The sequence below is a fragment of the Camelus bactrianus genome, chromosome 11 (assembly GCF_048773025.1).
Source record: "Camelus bactrianus isolate YW-2024 breed Bactrian camel chromosome 11, ASM4877302v1, whole genome shotgun sequence".
Classification (NCBI taxonomy): domain Eukaryota; kingdom Metazoa; phylum Chordata; class Mammalia; order Artiodactyla; family Camelidae; genus Camelus; species Camelus bactrianus.
Window position 1 is genome coordinate 29,377,991 of NC_133549.1, and position 17,754 is coordinate 29,395,744.

Sequence of the window (17,754 nt, forward strand, 5' to 3'; positions counted from 1 at the left end):
CCAGAGAGACAGAGAGAGGCTAATTACTGGACAAAGCTGGAGATTAAGCTTCCCTCTGGCCCTTATGAAGGAACAGTCCCTCTGGAATGGGTTTTGGGCTTATTAGGAGGGTGGGGGAGAGAAGAGGTGTTTCCTCATCCTTTCCCCATCCTTACTGGATAAAGAGGAATGAAATGTACAGGGCTTTTAATCCAGCAACTTTGACAATTGCGAAGAAAACCTTGCAAGTCCCCTGCAGATGATGGGGTATCTTTTGCCCTCTATCCAAGCCATAAGGCATGACAGGCCCTTTATTTCATCAGGGCTGCACACCTTGAATGCATTCTGTGGCATAAGGCCAAAGTACAAATGACTTCAACTCTCACGAAATGCAATATTCTTTCACAAATGCATTAAACTCCTTGCGTTGGCTTATTACTGCTAAGGAATGAAAATGACTTGAGAACTAAGGAGGAGGAGGTAGGTTCATAAGGGTCAGGCACCTTGACAGCCAATGAGAAGCTTCCAATTGCAAATAATGTTCAAAAGACACATCTTGATATAGTCAGCCTGGAAAAGGGCTCAGAAATCTGAGAGTGACTGGCTCTTCCTGTATCGCCAAAGGGCAAATGTTGAAGCACAGTATTAGAAGGTGAGATCTGCACCGGCATATAGACCCTTACACCAACCTTCCGGGTTTGGATGATTACTATTTTCTCATTTTCCTAAAAGACTGCACAAGGCCTTGTGTGTTTATAAAACAATTTTTAACAAACTTTTGGGTCAACTTAGCTTTTCAAAATTTGCCTTCGAGGATGAAGGCTCCAGGGTAACTCTAATCTGGCCCTTCTAAATCCTTCTCTCCCAGAAAGAGAGACATATTTCTAGATGATTAGAGAACTTCAGGTGGAAATGTTACTCTGCCTCTGGCTTTATGCCTTAGAATATGACCTAAGGCAAGCTATCTTTTCCCAGAAATGAAATATGTCATATGTTACTATTAAAGTGAACCAGAAAAAGAGCATTCTATTACAATAATGGGTTTTGTTTTAAAAAAAAAAGTAAATGTCAAATCCCCAAAGGAATAATATATATTTTTGATACTATTATTGGAATAGCAATACCAGTAATTGCATGAGGTACTTATATTCAGTATTGTTCTTATAGTAAAGGGATTTTATGTAAACCTTTCAGTAGAATTATTGTGTCAGAGGAAAATGAGAAACAGTATCACTCATTATTCATGCAATCTATATACATTGACTGGAGGTGAGTGTGTGTCAGTTATCAGTCTAAATGCTGGGGATGCAAAAATAGAATGAATAGAACATCTTCCTGCCTTCAAGGAACTCACATTCCAGTTGAAGATACAGGTAGAGCAACCAACTCCAATGTACTGTCACAACAGCTGTAATAAAGATTCCAACAGGTCCACGAGAATGCACACTGAAGAGAACTATTCTTCCTACCCAGAGTCCTTGCTATCCTTAGCCTATTGAAGCTGAGATAGATCTTCACATATCAGGACGAAGTGCATATGAAGCAGATGGAACAGTGTGGGCAAAGATGTAGCAGCAAAAAGAAAAAACCAAAAGCATGGCACGTTTAGGTAACAGTGAGTGGTTTTGTACAGCTGCTACAGAGGTAAGCCTGTTAAACTGTCTAACGTCAAAAACTTTGATGGACTAGCTTGAGTTAAAAAAAAAAAAACTTGAGTGATTTTTTTGAGCAGTATAATTTGACAAAAGGAATGTATTTTATATTGCACTCTATAGGGCCAAGGCAATGAGAGTAGGAGACAAAATACTGCATAGAATAAAACTGTCATACTCGCCATGAGTCATCTGTTAACTTGCAAAAATACACTTACATCAAGAAATGCAAGAAAATTGCTCACTTCACGTGCTTCTGGGTAGATAGAACTTAATTTTGTAGCGTTAAAACCAATTTCCCACTGAGAAAACATGTCACAGAGGATGGCATGAATCTTTATAATTATTAATAATATTTGATACTTCAATGTCACCTTTCATCCTGAGATCAGACCTGTACACGTGGGAACAGATAAGCTCCAAGGAAACAGAGATAATACTAATACAGTAATTCACACTGCGTTTCTATCCTCTATATTCCGAGGGCTTTCCAGCCATGTATTTCTCTCACTTTTAGAAGGTAGCGGATATAGTTGTAAAACAGACACTTAAAAAATTAGCTCCTACTACAAGAAATTTTAGAATAGAGTAAGGGCCACATCTTTCCGTACACAGCTATCGTCAGGAGATCATTCATTCCTCTTTCCTTAGCTTCTTTTGCCCACTGATCTCCTGAGACACAGCAGTGGGCTGTGTCTTCATGGATTCTCCAGCTTCCTCAAAAGATTAACATCACCATCATCATCACAACCACCACAACTACTACTGCTGCTGCTTATAAAGCATTCACTTTATGCCTGCTCTGTTCTGTTACTCTATGAACTTTCTATATACACCACATTAACTGATTTCACACCAACGCTATAGAGTAGTGCTATTCAATAGAATTTTCTGTGACAATGGAAATGTTCTATATTTGTGCAGCCCAATATGGTAGCCACTAGCCACTGAGGGCTACTGAGCACTTGAAATGTAGCTAGTGCTACTGAGGAACAGCATTTTTATTTTATTTATTCTTCATTGAAATAGCCATATGGCTAGTGTCTATTGTATTGGACAATAGTTATAGTATCTTGTGGCATTTTTTTTAAGTGTTTTCATCATCAGTAATAACTTAATGAAGATCAATGTGAACGAATGGTTCAGAAATATTCTTGAAGCTATAAATATTTTTTAAAAAGTCCCCTATTTTACATTTGGAGAACTTTTATTCTACCCTTCCTGCATCCTATTAAGATTTGATTTAAAAGCTGCTTGTGGAATATTAGGATAACATAAATCATATCTAAACAAAGAACAGTTACAAAAGATGTGGATGGTGTCCTTAACTGAAGTCTCATTGTCCTGCAACCACCCCACGTGGTCAGCAATGATAGGCCCTAGTCCATCCATTGAAAACTGTAATTTCAATGACTGATTTTCCAAAAGGAGACATTCACCCCAGCTTATAAAATAGAATGAAGAAGGGTTTTATGCTTCGGGTGTCCATGAAGAAACACAGGTCAGATAAACTCTTAATTCACATTTCCGCATTTCTCACTAAGACCACCTTCCAGGGATTTCTCTAGTTTGTATGTGAAAATACAATAAACTTCTTGAAAGTGAAGAAACTCATTGAAAGACTTAATTACACTTACGCTTAGTCCATCCTGTCACTTAGACTGTTATCACTGTTGGAGAAAGGGGACTGAAGTAGCCCTTGGTTTGAACCATCTGTCGCGAGAATGTGGCATATGTTTGCTTTGTTTATTCAGCAACCAAGTGTAAACTGATATACAGAACAAGAAATCCGTGCGTGGTGTGACTGCGTGTGTGTGTGCGAGCGCGCGCGTGCGTGCGTGGGCATGTGTTGGGGGAGTGCTTGATGAGGGCGTTAATCTCCTCGTACCTCCCCCTGAGGGACACTTGCGCAGGAGCGCAGATCCGTGCGGTGTCTCCGGGGTTTGGGGCGCGCACGGACGCGCAGACACGCTCGGAACAAAGCTCCGCACGCAATGGAGCGGCGGCAGCCGCAGCCAGGGGCGCGCCTGGCTGCTGTGTAGCTGAATGGAGAGCTACCCAGCCCTCCCCTTTCTTTCTCCTTTTCTCCCCGCCCTTACACCCCTGCCTCAAACTTAAACCAAACTCCGTGCCCTTTTCAATTAACACCCTCCCCCCTTCCACGATCGAAATGAGCGTTTCTTTTCTCTCCTCTGCCGCCCATTGTCTAGTCTGATGGGTTGCAGATTTGATAGCTGGGCTCACCCAGACTTAACTCAAACTCGGTTTCCCGAAGAGACGAACTTGGATATCAGCAAAGATCTCAAATGCAAGCCATGAGCGTCTGGACCGCCATTGCCACTGCGGGCTGTTTCCCAGGCCCCTTTCTGTAGCCAGTGTAGACTCGGTGTCCCTGGCGCCCTCCGCCCCGGCGTGTGAGGAGGGAGCGTGTGTTCAAGGCAAGGTAGAGCGGTCAGCAGCTCGGCTGAGAACGAGTGGTCTCAGGGATTGAGGTGAAGGGCTATACATGTTTTAAGCGTTTACATTTATTATTATTTTAAAATTTACTCTTGAAACAGCCAAGATGGAGGTCAGCTTATAAATTTCCCAAAGCCAAGTCTGACGCGGTTTAAATGCAGTGGGCGGGGGGTCCGCTTTTGTCTCCCTGTTCAAGCTCGAGGACAGAGTTAGAGACTGCGTGTGCGTGTGTGAGTATGCCTGTGAAGCGCGTTGGCGTGGGATGATTGGGTGGGCACATCCCGCAATCGCCAGCTCCGAGGGCCTGGGTCTGAGTGTGTTTTTTAACGCGCCAAGTCTTGAGTCACAGCCGCCAGTGACGTGGGGAAAAACTTTGTGTTCAGAAGGGTTTGGTTTGATTGCACTAGGAAGGAAGGAAGGAAGAAAGATCTCTTGTGCATTGTGCCTGTGTGTGTGTGTGTCTATGTGTGTGTGTGAGAGAGAGAGAGAGAGAGAGAGAGAGAGAGAGAGAGAGAGAGAGAGAGAGAGAGAGAGAGAGAGAGAGAGAGAGAGAGAGAGAGAGAGAGAAAGCAGCGCCGGTGGCCAGCTGCATAGCGCTGTGTCCTGTGCGCGCCTGTGGAATCCAGCCTCCGGTCCCACCACGGGTTAGTGTATGCATCTGCGGTGTCCCCTCGGGCGAGTATCGGAGGGGGCTGGCAGTGTGCTGCGGGGCGGCGGGAGCAGGAGCAAGAGCAAGCAGAGGGTCTTCTGGCAAAGAAATCTGATCTTGGAATCCGCTGTCCTCTGCGCAGCTCCCAATAACCGCTAACATCCCTAACGGGCATCCGAGCCGAGGCTCTGCTCGGAAATCGTCCTGGCCCAACTCGGTCCTCTGAGCTCTCGACGATTACGGCATCTTTCTTCCTAGTGCAGAGAAGTGAGCCCGGAAAGGGAAGGAGGGGGCGGGGACACTCTCAAAATAAATAAATAAATAAACAAACTGGCTCCTCACTGCAGCTGGACACGGTTGGTTGAGTCCAGGTTGGTGGCATTTGGAGAGAGTTTTTTCATTCTGTTTGTTGGGGAGCCGGCCGCCACTCCCCCACTCCCCTAGACCCCTCTTTTTGGTGCCCCTCAACTTTGGCGAACGGGGGCGCGCGCCGCGCGCGGCTGCACCTGCCCTGGCGCTCCGGGACTACGGACCGGTGCGCTCCGCCGGGGTGGCGGCGTTGATGCGCCCGACTCCAGAACGCTGGGCTAGTGCCTGCGCTGCGCGGACTCCAGGGAGCAAGCGGAGGACTGCGTGGCGGGTAGGGGCGCACGAGCCGGGTTTCGGCACCAGCCGGGACCTCTGTTCCCCCTAGCCTGGCTGCCTCTGAATGGAGGCGAGCCGGGGAGGAGGGGATACGGCCATGGGGGGCAGTGATTGGTGGTTAGGGTGGGGAGGGCCGACTGAGCGAGCTAGCTGGGGCGAGAAGGGGGCGGCGAACTTCCCGGGAGAAGGGGCTCTTTACGCGCCAGGGCTGGTGAGAAAGCTGCCGCCGCGGAGGGCTTCGACTCCAGGCAGCGGCTGGCTCCGCTCGCAGCTCTCGGAAAGTAACGTTATTTATTTATTTGCTTGCGTTTAGCCTCTTGGGTTGGACCCGAGGGATACCCCCTTGGACTTTGGGAGCTTGCGTAGGACCTCTGCAGCCTCCACCCTGCCCGTGCGGGCGGCTCCCCGGAATACAAGCACATGCACCTCTCGCGCCCCCTTCCCGCGCCCCGACCCGGGTAGGGGTGGGCCCTCACCCGGCGCTAAAAAGTCCCCCAAGGCCTCAGCACGGGAGGGCAGAGGCGCGGAGGGAGGCTCCAGCGCTCTCCGCTCTCATTTCACAGCGCGCTCTCCCTTCCAGGTTGGGTAGGACCTGAACCGCTAAAAGCGGAACCGCCTCCCGCCCTCGCTCCAGCCGCCCGCCCGAAGCTGAGTCGCCGGCAGCTGAGTCCCTGGCGGAGGACGGACCAGGGAGTTTCCTCTCGCACTGGATGGAGCTGAACTTTGGGCGCCCAGAGCAGCGCGGCCGTCCGCGGATCGCTGCATGCTGAACTCCCTCGGCGAGACCCAGCGGCAGCTCGGGATTTTCGGGGGGGCGGGGACCAGCTGCGCGCCGGCACCATGTTCCTGGCGACCCTGTACTTCGCACTGCCGCTTCTGGGTAAGTCGAGGCCGCCGCTAGCTTTCTTATCTTCTGAGCCTTCCTGCGGAGTACTAGCGGCAGCCCCCCAATTCCTCCAAGATTGCGGCGCGGGTGCGGTGGGTGGGGGACGGCGAAGTTTCGTTTTGGGGAAGGAGATCCTGAATCCTCAGCACCCCAGGATGCGGGGAGCGGGCGGCGTGGCACTTGTTTTTTTTTCCCTTGGTTTTTATTTCCTACGTTTTAAAATGACCTAGCCTATGGGAAATTAAGGGATCTGAACCTCCTGCCCCAAGCCCGACGCCCTTTGCGAGTCCCGGGGAGCTCGCGGAGTCGCGGCGGGCAGGTGGGGTGTGGGCGAGCACCGGGCCAGGAGAGCAAACTTGGAAGCGAAAACTTTTCCCCAAATAGCGTCTCGGTGCTCCCCGCCGGGTGGGCGGGGGACCAGGGCTAGCCTTCTCGGCGCCCGGCGCCCAGCGCCCAGCCGGCCGCCGCTCCTCTCTTCAGAAAGCCCCCGGGCTTCAGTCGGGCGGAGCGGAGCGAGTGGCTGGAGCCTGGGGCGGCGGAAGGGCGGCCCTGGAGGCTGAGCAGCCTCTCAGGCTGGTCTGTCCCGGGGCGGCGGGGCCGGCACGCGTCGTGGGCAGCGCTGGCTCGCGGGCAAACCTCGAAAAGCCCGCAAAGCCTGGGGGGCCTGGGGAGTTGGGGTCGGGGGAGGCCAGCGGCAGGGGATCCCCAGGCGGGAAAATGGACTCCCGGGGCGCCCCGGAAGCCTGGTCCTGTCCGCGCCCTCCCCCGGGGGCGGGGTGGGGGGGTGGCTGGCGCCTCGGGCCGGTGCCCAGGGCCGCTCACGCTCCCTCCCCTCCCCCGCAGACGTGCTCCTGTCGGCCGAGGTGAGCGGCGGGGACCGCTTGGACTGTGTGAAAGCCAGCGACCAGTGCCTGAAGGAGCAGAGCTGCAGCACCAAGTACCGCACGCTGAGGCAGTGCGTGGCGGGCAAGGAGACCAACTTCAGCCTGACCTCGGGCCTGGAGGCCAAGGACGAGTGCCGCAGCGCCATGGAGGCCCTCAAACAGAAGTCGCTCTACAACTGCCGCTGCAAGCGGGGTATGAAGAAGGAGAAGAACTGCCTGCGCATCTACTGGAGCATGTACCAGAGCCTGCAGGGTACGCGCCGACCGCCCTCCTCTCCCTCCCCCAGCCCCCCGAAGGCAGGAGGGCCCCTAGGCCCCGGGTCTGGCTGACCTCATCTTCCACTCACTTCTCCCCAGCTGCAGAATGAGGACCTTTCATTAGCCCCCAGGGACGTCGGCAGCTGGTGTTTGCCGCCTCCCTAGCAGCATTGTTGGGGCCTGGTTGTTGGAAAACCCGTGAGGGGGTGGAGGGACATCCCGGGGCCGTCGCTGACCTCTTTGAAACTTGGTCAGAACATCAGAGAAGGAATCCATTAAAGGCCACACCAAAGGACCTGCAACTTTCCTCCAAGGAGAGCTGGCTTCACAGAATAAGCCAAAGACTTGCACTGCATCTTGCCTAGAGTTTACCCCCTCTCTTCTTCCCTTCTATCTATACCGACATAAGATAGAGAATTAAGAATAAAAGTTCCATTGGAATCTAGTCTGCCTTTACCCCTCCTCAAACCTGATCAAAGGCAGATGTGGGAAATAAATTGTTAGATTAGATGAGTCTTGAACTAGCTGGTGTGGTTCAACCTTGGTTAACACAGAAGTGGCTAAGGGAGGGGAAGGTCTACTTCTCACAGCCATCCATTATAATGGTAATTTTTTAGTCCTTGAATGCCAGAGCTGGCTCGTGTTTATAAATCTAACACAAACATTCAGTGCATTCATTCTCCACTGAGACTTACTCTGAAAATTTGAAATGTACAGATTTGACCTCTCAGCTGCCACTTCCTCCAGAATTAATGAAAACCGATTTCAGATACTGACTATTCAATAGCCAGGGTACCTGCTTTGTGACGGCATGTCATGTTTTGGAAGCAAAAAAATGAGGGCCTCTTTTGGGTCACCTTTCTTCCATTGGTTCCCAGAGGCAAGCTAGGCTTGTGATGTCACTGGTTCCTTCCTCTCTGATTTCATTCCTTTGCAAAGAGTGGGAGAGTTTTCTGGCAAGATCAGGCAGGGTTGCTCTGCAGTGTTTTCATGGCACTCTGGGGAGAGCAAGGACAACAGAGGCAGAGAGAATGAAAAGAAATAACCAGAGCCAAATAGATGCATTTGAAATCTTTGAAAGTTTCAAAGCATCGTTTTGTTACACAATCATAACATAATTAGAATCCAGATTCAGTAACAAAAACTGCCTGAAATATGTCTGTTTTCCAGATCTGAGCCTCATCTTTCTGTTGTTTTTAGGAAATGATCTGCTTGAAGATTCCCCTTATGAACCAGTTAACAGCAGATTGTCTGATATATTCCGGGTGGTCCCATTCATACCAGGTAAGCAGATTTACACTTCCACTCTGATGCCTTCGCCTGCTTGAAATCTGTTGACTTGCATTCTCCTCGGCTCTCAAATAGTGTATAAGTAGAGAGTTGAACAGTGCAGTGTTTCTGGGAAATTAGAAATAGGATGATGATAATGAAGAGGCAGAATGCCTAGAGATGACTGTATGACTTGAAAGTAATTCTAAGTGAAGTAATGTGGTGTGGTGGTTTGAAAGAGGTTGGAGAGAGATGACTTGGTTGAATTTTTTTTCCACATTAAAATATGATTGGCCAGCTCTTGCAAAGGGAGTGCCACTTCTGACTGTAGGTGGCAATCGTATTCCCTTCTTGCTACACACTGTACACAGTGCCTCCCTGGAAATGGGATCTGTTTAAATGATGCCACTTACTTTACGAGATGTCTGGAGATAATCTTAGATTGTTGAAGAATTTTGAACAGACTCACTTGTCTGCCTTTGATTTAAAGGATTAAGCTCCACCATTTGTTAACAATTTTTTTTGTTTGTTTCTGATTTTTCCTGTGCAAGTGTGTGCATGTACAAGAGAATGTATTACTGCCCTTTAAAAAGTGATATTGCTTCTCATGGTTTGTTTTGTCTCTCTTTATAAATCTACATTTGGTTTGGAAGTGAACTTAGTTTTAGAATTAAGTTTTTCGTAACATCTGCATTCAGACAGCCCCATAAATAATGAGTAAGGCAGTGATTTCTCTTAATGACATACAGATTCCAGACTGATGTCTTTATTTGTTTACAGTTAAGACATTTTCTACAGCATATATAGCCATCACAAATCATATGTTTCCTAGTGATTAAACAGGGTGGTTCATGTTGAATTGGATTCTATGAGATGATGGTTTGGTACTGGTCGAGTGTTCTAGTGTTTTAAATATTTTGTTTTCCTGCAGCAATCATAGAAGCAAGGGAGCGTGTAAATATTACAATTATGTGTGAGTGTATTATACATACATACATTCATTCATTCACAAACATCTATTGGGCACCTACTAAATTCTAGCCACTGGGATTTTGGCAGTGAGCCAGACAGATGTCATCCCTGCTCTCATGAATCTTAGAGGCAGCCAGGACCTGGCATTTATTAAGCCCTTATGATACACCAGGTACTGTTTAAGAGCTTTGCATCATTAACTTATGTAATCTTCATCAAGTGCATCTTAGATATTGTTATTTCCATTTTAGAGATGAGATAATTGAGGCACCGTGAAGTTAGGAAATCAGCCCGAAGTCACAAAGCTCCTAATTGGTGGAACCAGAATTTAAATTTGTTTGCAAGATTTTGTAACATCTGCCCTCGCTACTCAGAGTGTGATCCTCAGACCAACAGCGTGGACATCACCCGGGGCTTTGTTAGGAGTGTGGAATCTCAGGATCATTCCCGGTTCTTCTGAACCAGAATTTGCATTTTAAGAACATCCCTGGGCTGAGTGCTGTATATATGCACAGGAAGCTTGAGAAGCACTCCTCTATAGTATTCTTTAGGTTCGGAGGAAAAGTGTGTGTGTGTGTGTGTGTGTGTGTGTGTGTTGTCTGTTTCAGGATAAAATATAAAGGGACGAGATTAGTATCAGAGGTACCCACACATTATCCTGAATAATGCTGATAACTTCCATCCCAAATCCTACTAATGCTCTCTGTCTCTTTGGCCCAGCCAAGACAGTGGCTCGGGCAGTGGAGCAGGCACTTACAGACAAGTGTATATGACCAGCTGGGCTCTCATAGGAGCAGGTCAGGCAGAACTAGGATGGGGTACCAGAAGTGAACCTGGCCTTCCTAACACTTTGAGGGGTGGTGCCTCTTGCCAATGGCCCTGGGGGGCGATGGGAGCATTACTCCTCAGTCTTTGTACTGATGCCTGGAAAGATGTGAACTTCCTCAGGAACAGGGAGAGTGAGGAAGTGGGTAAGGAGGAAGGTTCTTTTGGGTTTTAATTTCAGAATTGTTGTGAGCTATGGGGCTTCAGTACACTCATTTTCCCTCTCTGGGTGTCTCTTTTCTTGGTATAATGAGGCCATTGGAGTAAATAATCTCCAGTCCTAACAGTCTATGATTCTGAGAAAAGATTGAGGACACCTCTGGAATCCCTCACTGTGCTCTTACACTCACTGTTTTCAATCTCTGCATTCATTCTCCACTTAAAGTAGCTTGGTCATTCTTGGATACCACTGGCTTGTCTGAATTTCTTTGATGAGTGTCAGAAACTCTTCTATGTGGACCAGGTTCCACTCATTCATTTTTTTGGATCCCTTTCTCAGCCAGGTTTCTTTTCATAGCAAATATGATTCTCAGTTTGTGAGATGTGGCCTGCCGAGGACCCAGAAGTCATAATGAATTACTCAGAGCCAGGGAGGTCTTGTCTGGAGCTACATTTTATATCTCAAGGGCATTGGATTTAGGTTCCAGCACTAATGAGCTTTGACCTCTGACAGTGACTGTGTTCCTTAAGTGGGTATAGGAAAGCCAAATGGAGCCTTGAGAGGTTTTAAGTCATTGAATAATGCATATTATCCAGTTTGGCATTTGTAGGATGGAGAAGGACAGAGGATCGGGGTGATGAATGTTGCTTGTCATGGTTTGAATCTGAGTTGCTAGAACATCTCTTCTGTCTTGAGAATCTCTCTGAGGAAACCAGGACAGCAGGGCCTCTGCTTTTTCCAGATAGGGTAGCAATCCGAGTTTCCATATTTGGACTTCGCTGCCCAATGTGAAAAGAATGTTTATCCACATACAGTTAAGTGTGAGCTGAATCCTCTCACCGAACAAGACATATTTGACGTTCCTGCGTTTCCATTTTCTTTGGACTCTTCAAACCCATGGCTATCTTTGCCATTGTTTACTTAATCGCCAGTTAAAAGGCCATATTGAGGTATTATCAGTGGCGAGAACAAGGGAGGGAATACAAATAAGGTGGAATCTAAAAACTGTCATCTCTGTTCTGAAGGCTGAGCTGCAGCCGAGTCAAGTGAGAATTGCGGTGGGAGGCTGAAGGGACTGCTCTTCTGAAAACGTGATAGCTGAAGCCTTGGCCTCTACGGCAGTTTTAAGGGCTCTAGAAGCACTCTCCCTGTGGGTGGGTGCTGTGTGGTTTTGAAGGGTCTCGACGCGAAGACTCAGGCAGGCAGCGAGCAAGAGTACGTAGAGGAAAAAGTGAGCCAGGGCAAGAGGATGTCGGAGGAGGGGGGAGAACACAGAAAAGTGTCTCGGGAGCCCAGAGGGCAGGGCTGTGTGGACGCTGGGAGGCCCGGAGGATGGAGCTGCCAGGCGGTGCTTCACATCTGCTCCCCTCTCAGCCATGACTCTGCTCTGTCACCTCCTTTTCGTCTTCACAAAAGTTCAAGAAGCAGCAAGAAATAAATAGCGACTTGAAAGGAAGATGAACCTGCTGGCAATGTTTTTGGACTGTCTGGAGGGAGACAACAAAGCAGGAAGAAATTTTTGAAAGTGCACTGAGTGCCAAGAGAAGTCTGACAATGGAGGATCAGAGGGAGGGTCTACGGCAGCAAGAGAAAAAGAGGCTCCAAGGTGGGAGCTGAATTGGAAGGCTGGATTTTGTAGAGAAGAGTCAGGAAATGCCAGCCCTTCCTTGAATGTAACCAGCCGATGGTACTGCAAACAAGTGGAGAGAGATCGTTGGGGTGGAGTGATGTTGGGATTTGAACGTCTTAAGTCTGATTTGGTGAAAGACAAAGTTCTAGCTCTTTGGCTCTGCCACCATTTCCCTGCCAAGTCCAGGAGCAGCTTACATCTTCCAGGGACGCCTTAGGGTCTTGAGATTGGTCCCCAAGTCATTGGAAATGGTTTGCCCCCAAATGCGACGTCCCTAAACTCTCTTTTGAGTCTGGTTTCCCCTTTTTTTGAATGATGCTGTAAGTAATTAGCCCTGTTTAGCATTTCTGTTTTCCTATACCATCATATTTACGTTGCTATCACAAAAAACTTCAACATTTTTACACGTTGAAGAGCCTTATAAGGTCATCTGCTGTCTTGTCAAACCACGACAAGAGAGAAGGGCTTGGAAATACCAGCTGCTAGGGGAATATGGCGGTTCTCTGCTTTCCACTCAGCGCTCTAACCATGTTGTGGGCATGTTTGAGAACCCCGTCAGTTCTTTATTCTCTATTCTGGCATATAGTAAACTCCTTGGTAGGCCTGCTTGGCCCCTCCCTCCCTCTCTAAGCCCTGTCACCTCTCCAGTCAGGCTCACTGAGGAACCCATTCCCAGGTACTTTGTGTGCTTTTGCACTTGGCTTTGCCTCTGTTTGGGAAGTTTCTGTTGGTTCTTCAAGACCAGATGGGGTTTCACCTCTGAGGGCTGCGCTCCCACTCAGGAATCTCCTGCTGCATTTTGCTCTTGCCTTTGTGATAGCTGTTAATCACAGCCTAATGGGGGAACTTATTTATATGTCTGTCTTTCCCCGTGGAAAGTCAGGGATTCACATGTTATGCCGGGTGTTCACTCATCACCAAATGTCCTTCCTGGTTCTGAGCAGGCGTCTCATTACCGATGGGTGGTTGGATATCAGAGAGGAGCCCTAGAGATCTAGGCTTATCCTCTGCTTTTACAGAATTGAAGCTCAGAGAGGGGATGCAGTTTGGCCAGGGCCACACTGCTTGAGGGCAGCCTCCAGAACCTTTCCTGGAACCTGGCACTGCCTTAGGGGAGGTCAGTGTTGGCCTCTTTCTGTTCTGCGTACCCTCTGGACAAACCTCATCCATCTCTGGGACCTCAGCTACCATATACGTCAGTGACTCAGAGCTCACCTCCTACTCCACCATCTCCTGAGCTCTAAACCAGCATTTCCAGCTGAAGCCCAGTGACTCCATCTGGATGTATCTCAAGTTACTTCAAACTCAGCACATCCAGAATGGATCTCATCATCACACCCCTTTGCCCCTTATATCCTTCTCTTCCTGAGTCTCCTGTCTTACATAATGTCATTATCTGTCTAAGTCATAAGCTCTGGAAGCATCTCCACCATCTCATCTACCCTCCCCACTCCTTTAGCCGGACCCATCGCCGAGCCCTGCTGAAGTTACCCGCTGTCTTCTGAATTGCTCCCCTCTCTCTATTCTCTTAATCTACCTTTCTTATCCTTCACTTGAACTTTGCACTGGCCTTTTTTTTTACCACCCGTCCCCTACCCCATGTCTCGTTTCTCCCAATCCAACGTGGCCACCCATTGCCAGATCTTAGCACCTTGGTGACCTACAGGAATGAGTCTTCTGTTCATGGACCTTCTGTCTCGTCCCAGCCACCCTGTCTCCAAACAATCCAGGTTGACCAGCTGCTGTCCCACCGGTGCTCTGGGCAGCTTCGTACCTCTTCATCTTTGTACGTGCTGGTGCTGGAGAAAGAACGTGTGCTCTGGAGTTCCACTCACCCGGGTGCATCCTCGCTCTGCCACTTACTTTGTCTTGGGCAGGTCATTTCAGCTCACTGTACCTCAGACACTCCTTGGATATAAGATATGATGATGGTAATGTCTCCCTTACAGGTTCTTGTGAATTAAAGATGCTATATGTACAATGCCTTGCATGGTCCCTGAACTGCAGTTGGTCCTTAATAAAGCTTGTCATTTTTAACGCTGTGCCAAGGCCATGTTAGCTGTTGCCTCACTCCTGACTCCAGGACTCTTTTTTAGCAGAACGTATTCCCCGATCATGGAACAATGCTTCTATGTCTTGAAAAGGAATAACAACCCCAAGCCTTCAGGAATGCTGCTCATAAACTAGCTTGGACAAGAAATAAGAAATCTATCCAATATCCAAAGGGCCCTGGAGGAAAGTCCTATCTCTTAATAGCCCCGTTTGTGTCTTAACTTCCTTTTGGGGAAGGTCTTCCTTATTTCTGCTCTGAATCCTCCTGTTCCTCTGGGGCCCTGTCCTTCCTTATGCTCTTTGGTCGGAGGTGAGTTTGCTGCAGCTGGCTCTCACCCGGGGTGGGAGTGCTTCCTGTGCTTAAGGATTCTTGTGATCAGCCTTCCCTTCTCAGCTTGACTGATTCCCATTCTTCTAACCTCTCCCCATAAATCTTCCTTCCAACGCCCCTCATAGCAGGAAGAATTACTGCTCCCTGAGAAGGGCAGGCCTTCAACCTGGGAGATGCTTCCGTCCCCACAGGCTCTGCTAAGTACACTTACATTTCACTTTCACAGACCACTACTTTTGGCTTTTATTCTCTGCCTCCCTAGCCCCTCAGCCATCCATTTTTATTGTACAACAATAAGAAATTGCAAACAGGTAAAAGAGCAAAGCAAATTTAAATCACCTGCAGTCTTAGCTTCCAAACATAACCACTGTAAACATCTGATATGAACCTTTACGGATTTTTTTACACATAAATGAATATATACATATGTGTGTGTGTGTGCATGTAACATATATATTTCTTTCTTTCTTTCTTTCTTTTTTACAAAAATGGAGTTGTATTCTACACATGCCTTCTTATTCCCTGCCTGATGACCTGAGGAATCTGTGTCTTCTTGTGTCACTGACCACTTCCTAAAGGCAAATTTTATTATTGAGATGAACTGTCAACCTCAAGAAGTTTCATGAGTAAAGTGTCAGGTCATTCCAGTGTCTGGATACTTATGGCAAAGGCTGGAATCTTTCAGTGCAGGCTGTGAAAGTAGAGACAGTCAAATATTTTGCATAGAGTTACTGTAGGTCCTGCTACCAGAAGAGGGGAGATAAAGCATTGGTGAGTGACAGGTAATTGCATGAACTGAAGATTGTTACAAGGTGCAAAATAATTTATAGCCAATATGTCTGTCCTCATTCCTTCTTCTTCTCCTCTGAAGTATTTCTTTCTGCCATCTCTTAATTTTTCTGCTGCCGAAGCTTATTCTTTCCAAAGGATGTCCTTTTTTTTTTTTTTTTTTTTATTCTCTGGAATACAGTGCCAAATTCACAGGAAGAGTTATTGGGGTTGTTTGGCCAAAGAGCACTGGTCCAGGAGTCAGCAGACGGGTGTTCTGCTTCCAGCTTTAATTCTAACCAACCCGTGATCTTACTCAAGTGTCCACCCTTCCTGAGAGACATCACTGTAAAATGAGGGCAGTGGACTAGGATGATCTGTAACATATTTTCCTTCCTTCTCTGAGGGCCGGCATATTGCATCCTATATATTATCCTAGGAGTTGCTGTTTTTCTTTGTAGACTTTTCTTCATACCAGAGAAACTTGTCATCTTGCCACATATATTTTTCATGTTAATAACATTTATAAAAGTGTGATTTATTTAAAATGTACCTTACCTTGAACCAGAATGTATTTAAAGCATTTCGTTTGAATACATGGAAGAAGATAAAATAAGGAGTAAGTGGAGACAATAAGGAAAAGGGGAAAATGAGAGTAGGAAAGAGAAAAGGCAGTCAGGAGTGAGTTCAGAAGACAAAGTGCACGTCATAAGGGTATATTTAAACAAATCAAATTACCGGAAATACTGTGTTGAAGCAAAGGGATAAATAAAAGCCCTGGATTGTGGATATATAGGAGGACTTTTGGAGGTCATTCTATTTCAGTCCCCTTATTTTACTGATAAGAAAACTGAGTTCCATAAATTTCTGGGATGATAGAACATAAATTGTCCAAGACAGTGACGACAAGTAGAATTTGGTGTGTGTTTGTTTTTAAATTGATGTTTGAAACTCTCTGTATCCTGGCATTTCCCCACCTCCTTTAATTTGTCCTTCACCTGCTCCCCGGCTGTGCACCCTTTTAGGATGCTAGACTTGTTTCTCACGGTTAGGGTGAGAACCGCAGCCTTTGACATTAGTTAAGGGGGTTGCTAGCTGTCCATCGTTTTAGAATTGTTTTGGAACAAGGGTTAATTGAATAGATCCCTGTTTGGCAACAGGAGCCAGTGTCCAGAATGTTAATTTTCATATCTTTTGGCCCCCTTCAGAATTGTCTGCAAGGGAAACTGAGAAATTATTTGTTGCTTTAAGCCCTCCCAGCCTTCAGATTAAAAAAAAAAAAATTAACCTTTTGTCTGGAATTTTTTGTTAAAGAAACGAACCACTTCCCGTAATTTAGAGACTCCACTTGCTGGGTCAGTGATGAGAACGAATGGGTAATTTGCATAAGGGGCTAATTTATTATGTCCCCTGGGCATTGCTTTCATCTCTCTTCCCATTCTAATTAATGTTCTAAGAGGGTCTATCACCATATCAGAAATTAGGGGTGAATGCAGCCATTGTTAACCTTTATTCTTATGATTTTTTATCTTCTGTGATCTTTTAACCATTTTCTTTTCGTACCCAGGGATTTGCACAGCTAGGGCTGGGGGTGCACGGAGAGGAGGCTTTAGGGGTGTGCTCTTCTATGATCTTTCTTCAAATAGTAGGCTGTTGTAAAAATGAAAATGACTCAGGATAACTCTCCAAACCACAGAGGGATTTGTAGAACACACAGAAGGGTACAGTCATGGTGCAGAATTGTTTCAAAATTTGAGCCTGCTAGAACATCTATATACACACAGAGATGAAGATGTATTTGTGTATCTGCCTGTTCACTGCATGTATATATATAGTGTGTGTGAGTGTGGATGTCTATATTATTAAGCATCTTGCCTAAAAAAGATTTTCCTGGACACGTGTTTCAGTTGGTTCTGGCTGTGACAAAGGCAGCTGTGTGTGAGAGAGCGTGACACAGCTGAGGAAAGGCAAGAGAACAAGCAATTTCTTCGAAAATCAATTGCAATTTACTCCTACTAAATTGCCCACAGTCCGCCCCGTCCGAGCATTAGCATATGACAGACTTTTAATCATTTGGTCAAATGGCCTATTTTTGATCAAACCACAGTTCCCTCTGGGACTCGGCCCCATAGTCCTAGAGATGTGTTATCTCCAAACCTGTGCTCTCTTTAAGGAGGAGGCAAGTGTGGAGGGAGGAGTTCCCTGGGGAACCCCTGCTGAGTACCCTGCGCTGTGCTGTCGGTTCAAGGCCAGTATTTCCTTTTGGTGCTCAACCTTGCCTAAAGATAGGTGTAATGATCTCTGATTTCTGAGGAGGAAACCTGAGATCAGAGAGGG

At 47.1% G+C, this 17,754-nt stretch overlaps 1 protein-coding gene across 6 annotated transcripts in view; it reads left to right on the forward strand.

The window, feature by feature from the left end:
• The first annotated feature begins 4,597 nt into the window (after positions 1 to 4,597).
• The window catches only part of GFRA1 (GDNF family receptor alpha 1), a 195,018-nt gene continuing 181,861 nt past the window's right edge, over positions 4,598 to 17,754 (forward strand). For 2 of the 6 annotated variants that reach the window (XM_074373555.1, XM_074373560.1), the window contains exons 1-4: positions 5,520 to 5,663; positions 5,963 to 6,262; positions 7,112 to 7,405; positions 8,611 to 8,694. In XM_074373555.1, the coding sequence (XP_074229656.1) occupies positions 6,223 to 6,262; positions 7,112 to 7,405; positions 8,611 to 8,694 (418 nt within the window). In that variant the 5' untranslated portion in view covers positions 5,520 to 5,663; positions 5,963 to 6,222. The other 4 variants (XM_074373558.1, XM_074373557.1, XM_074373556.1 and 1 more) reach the window with 4 other exon arrangements.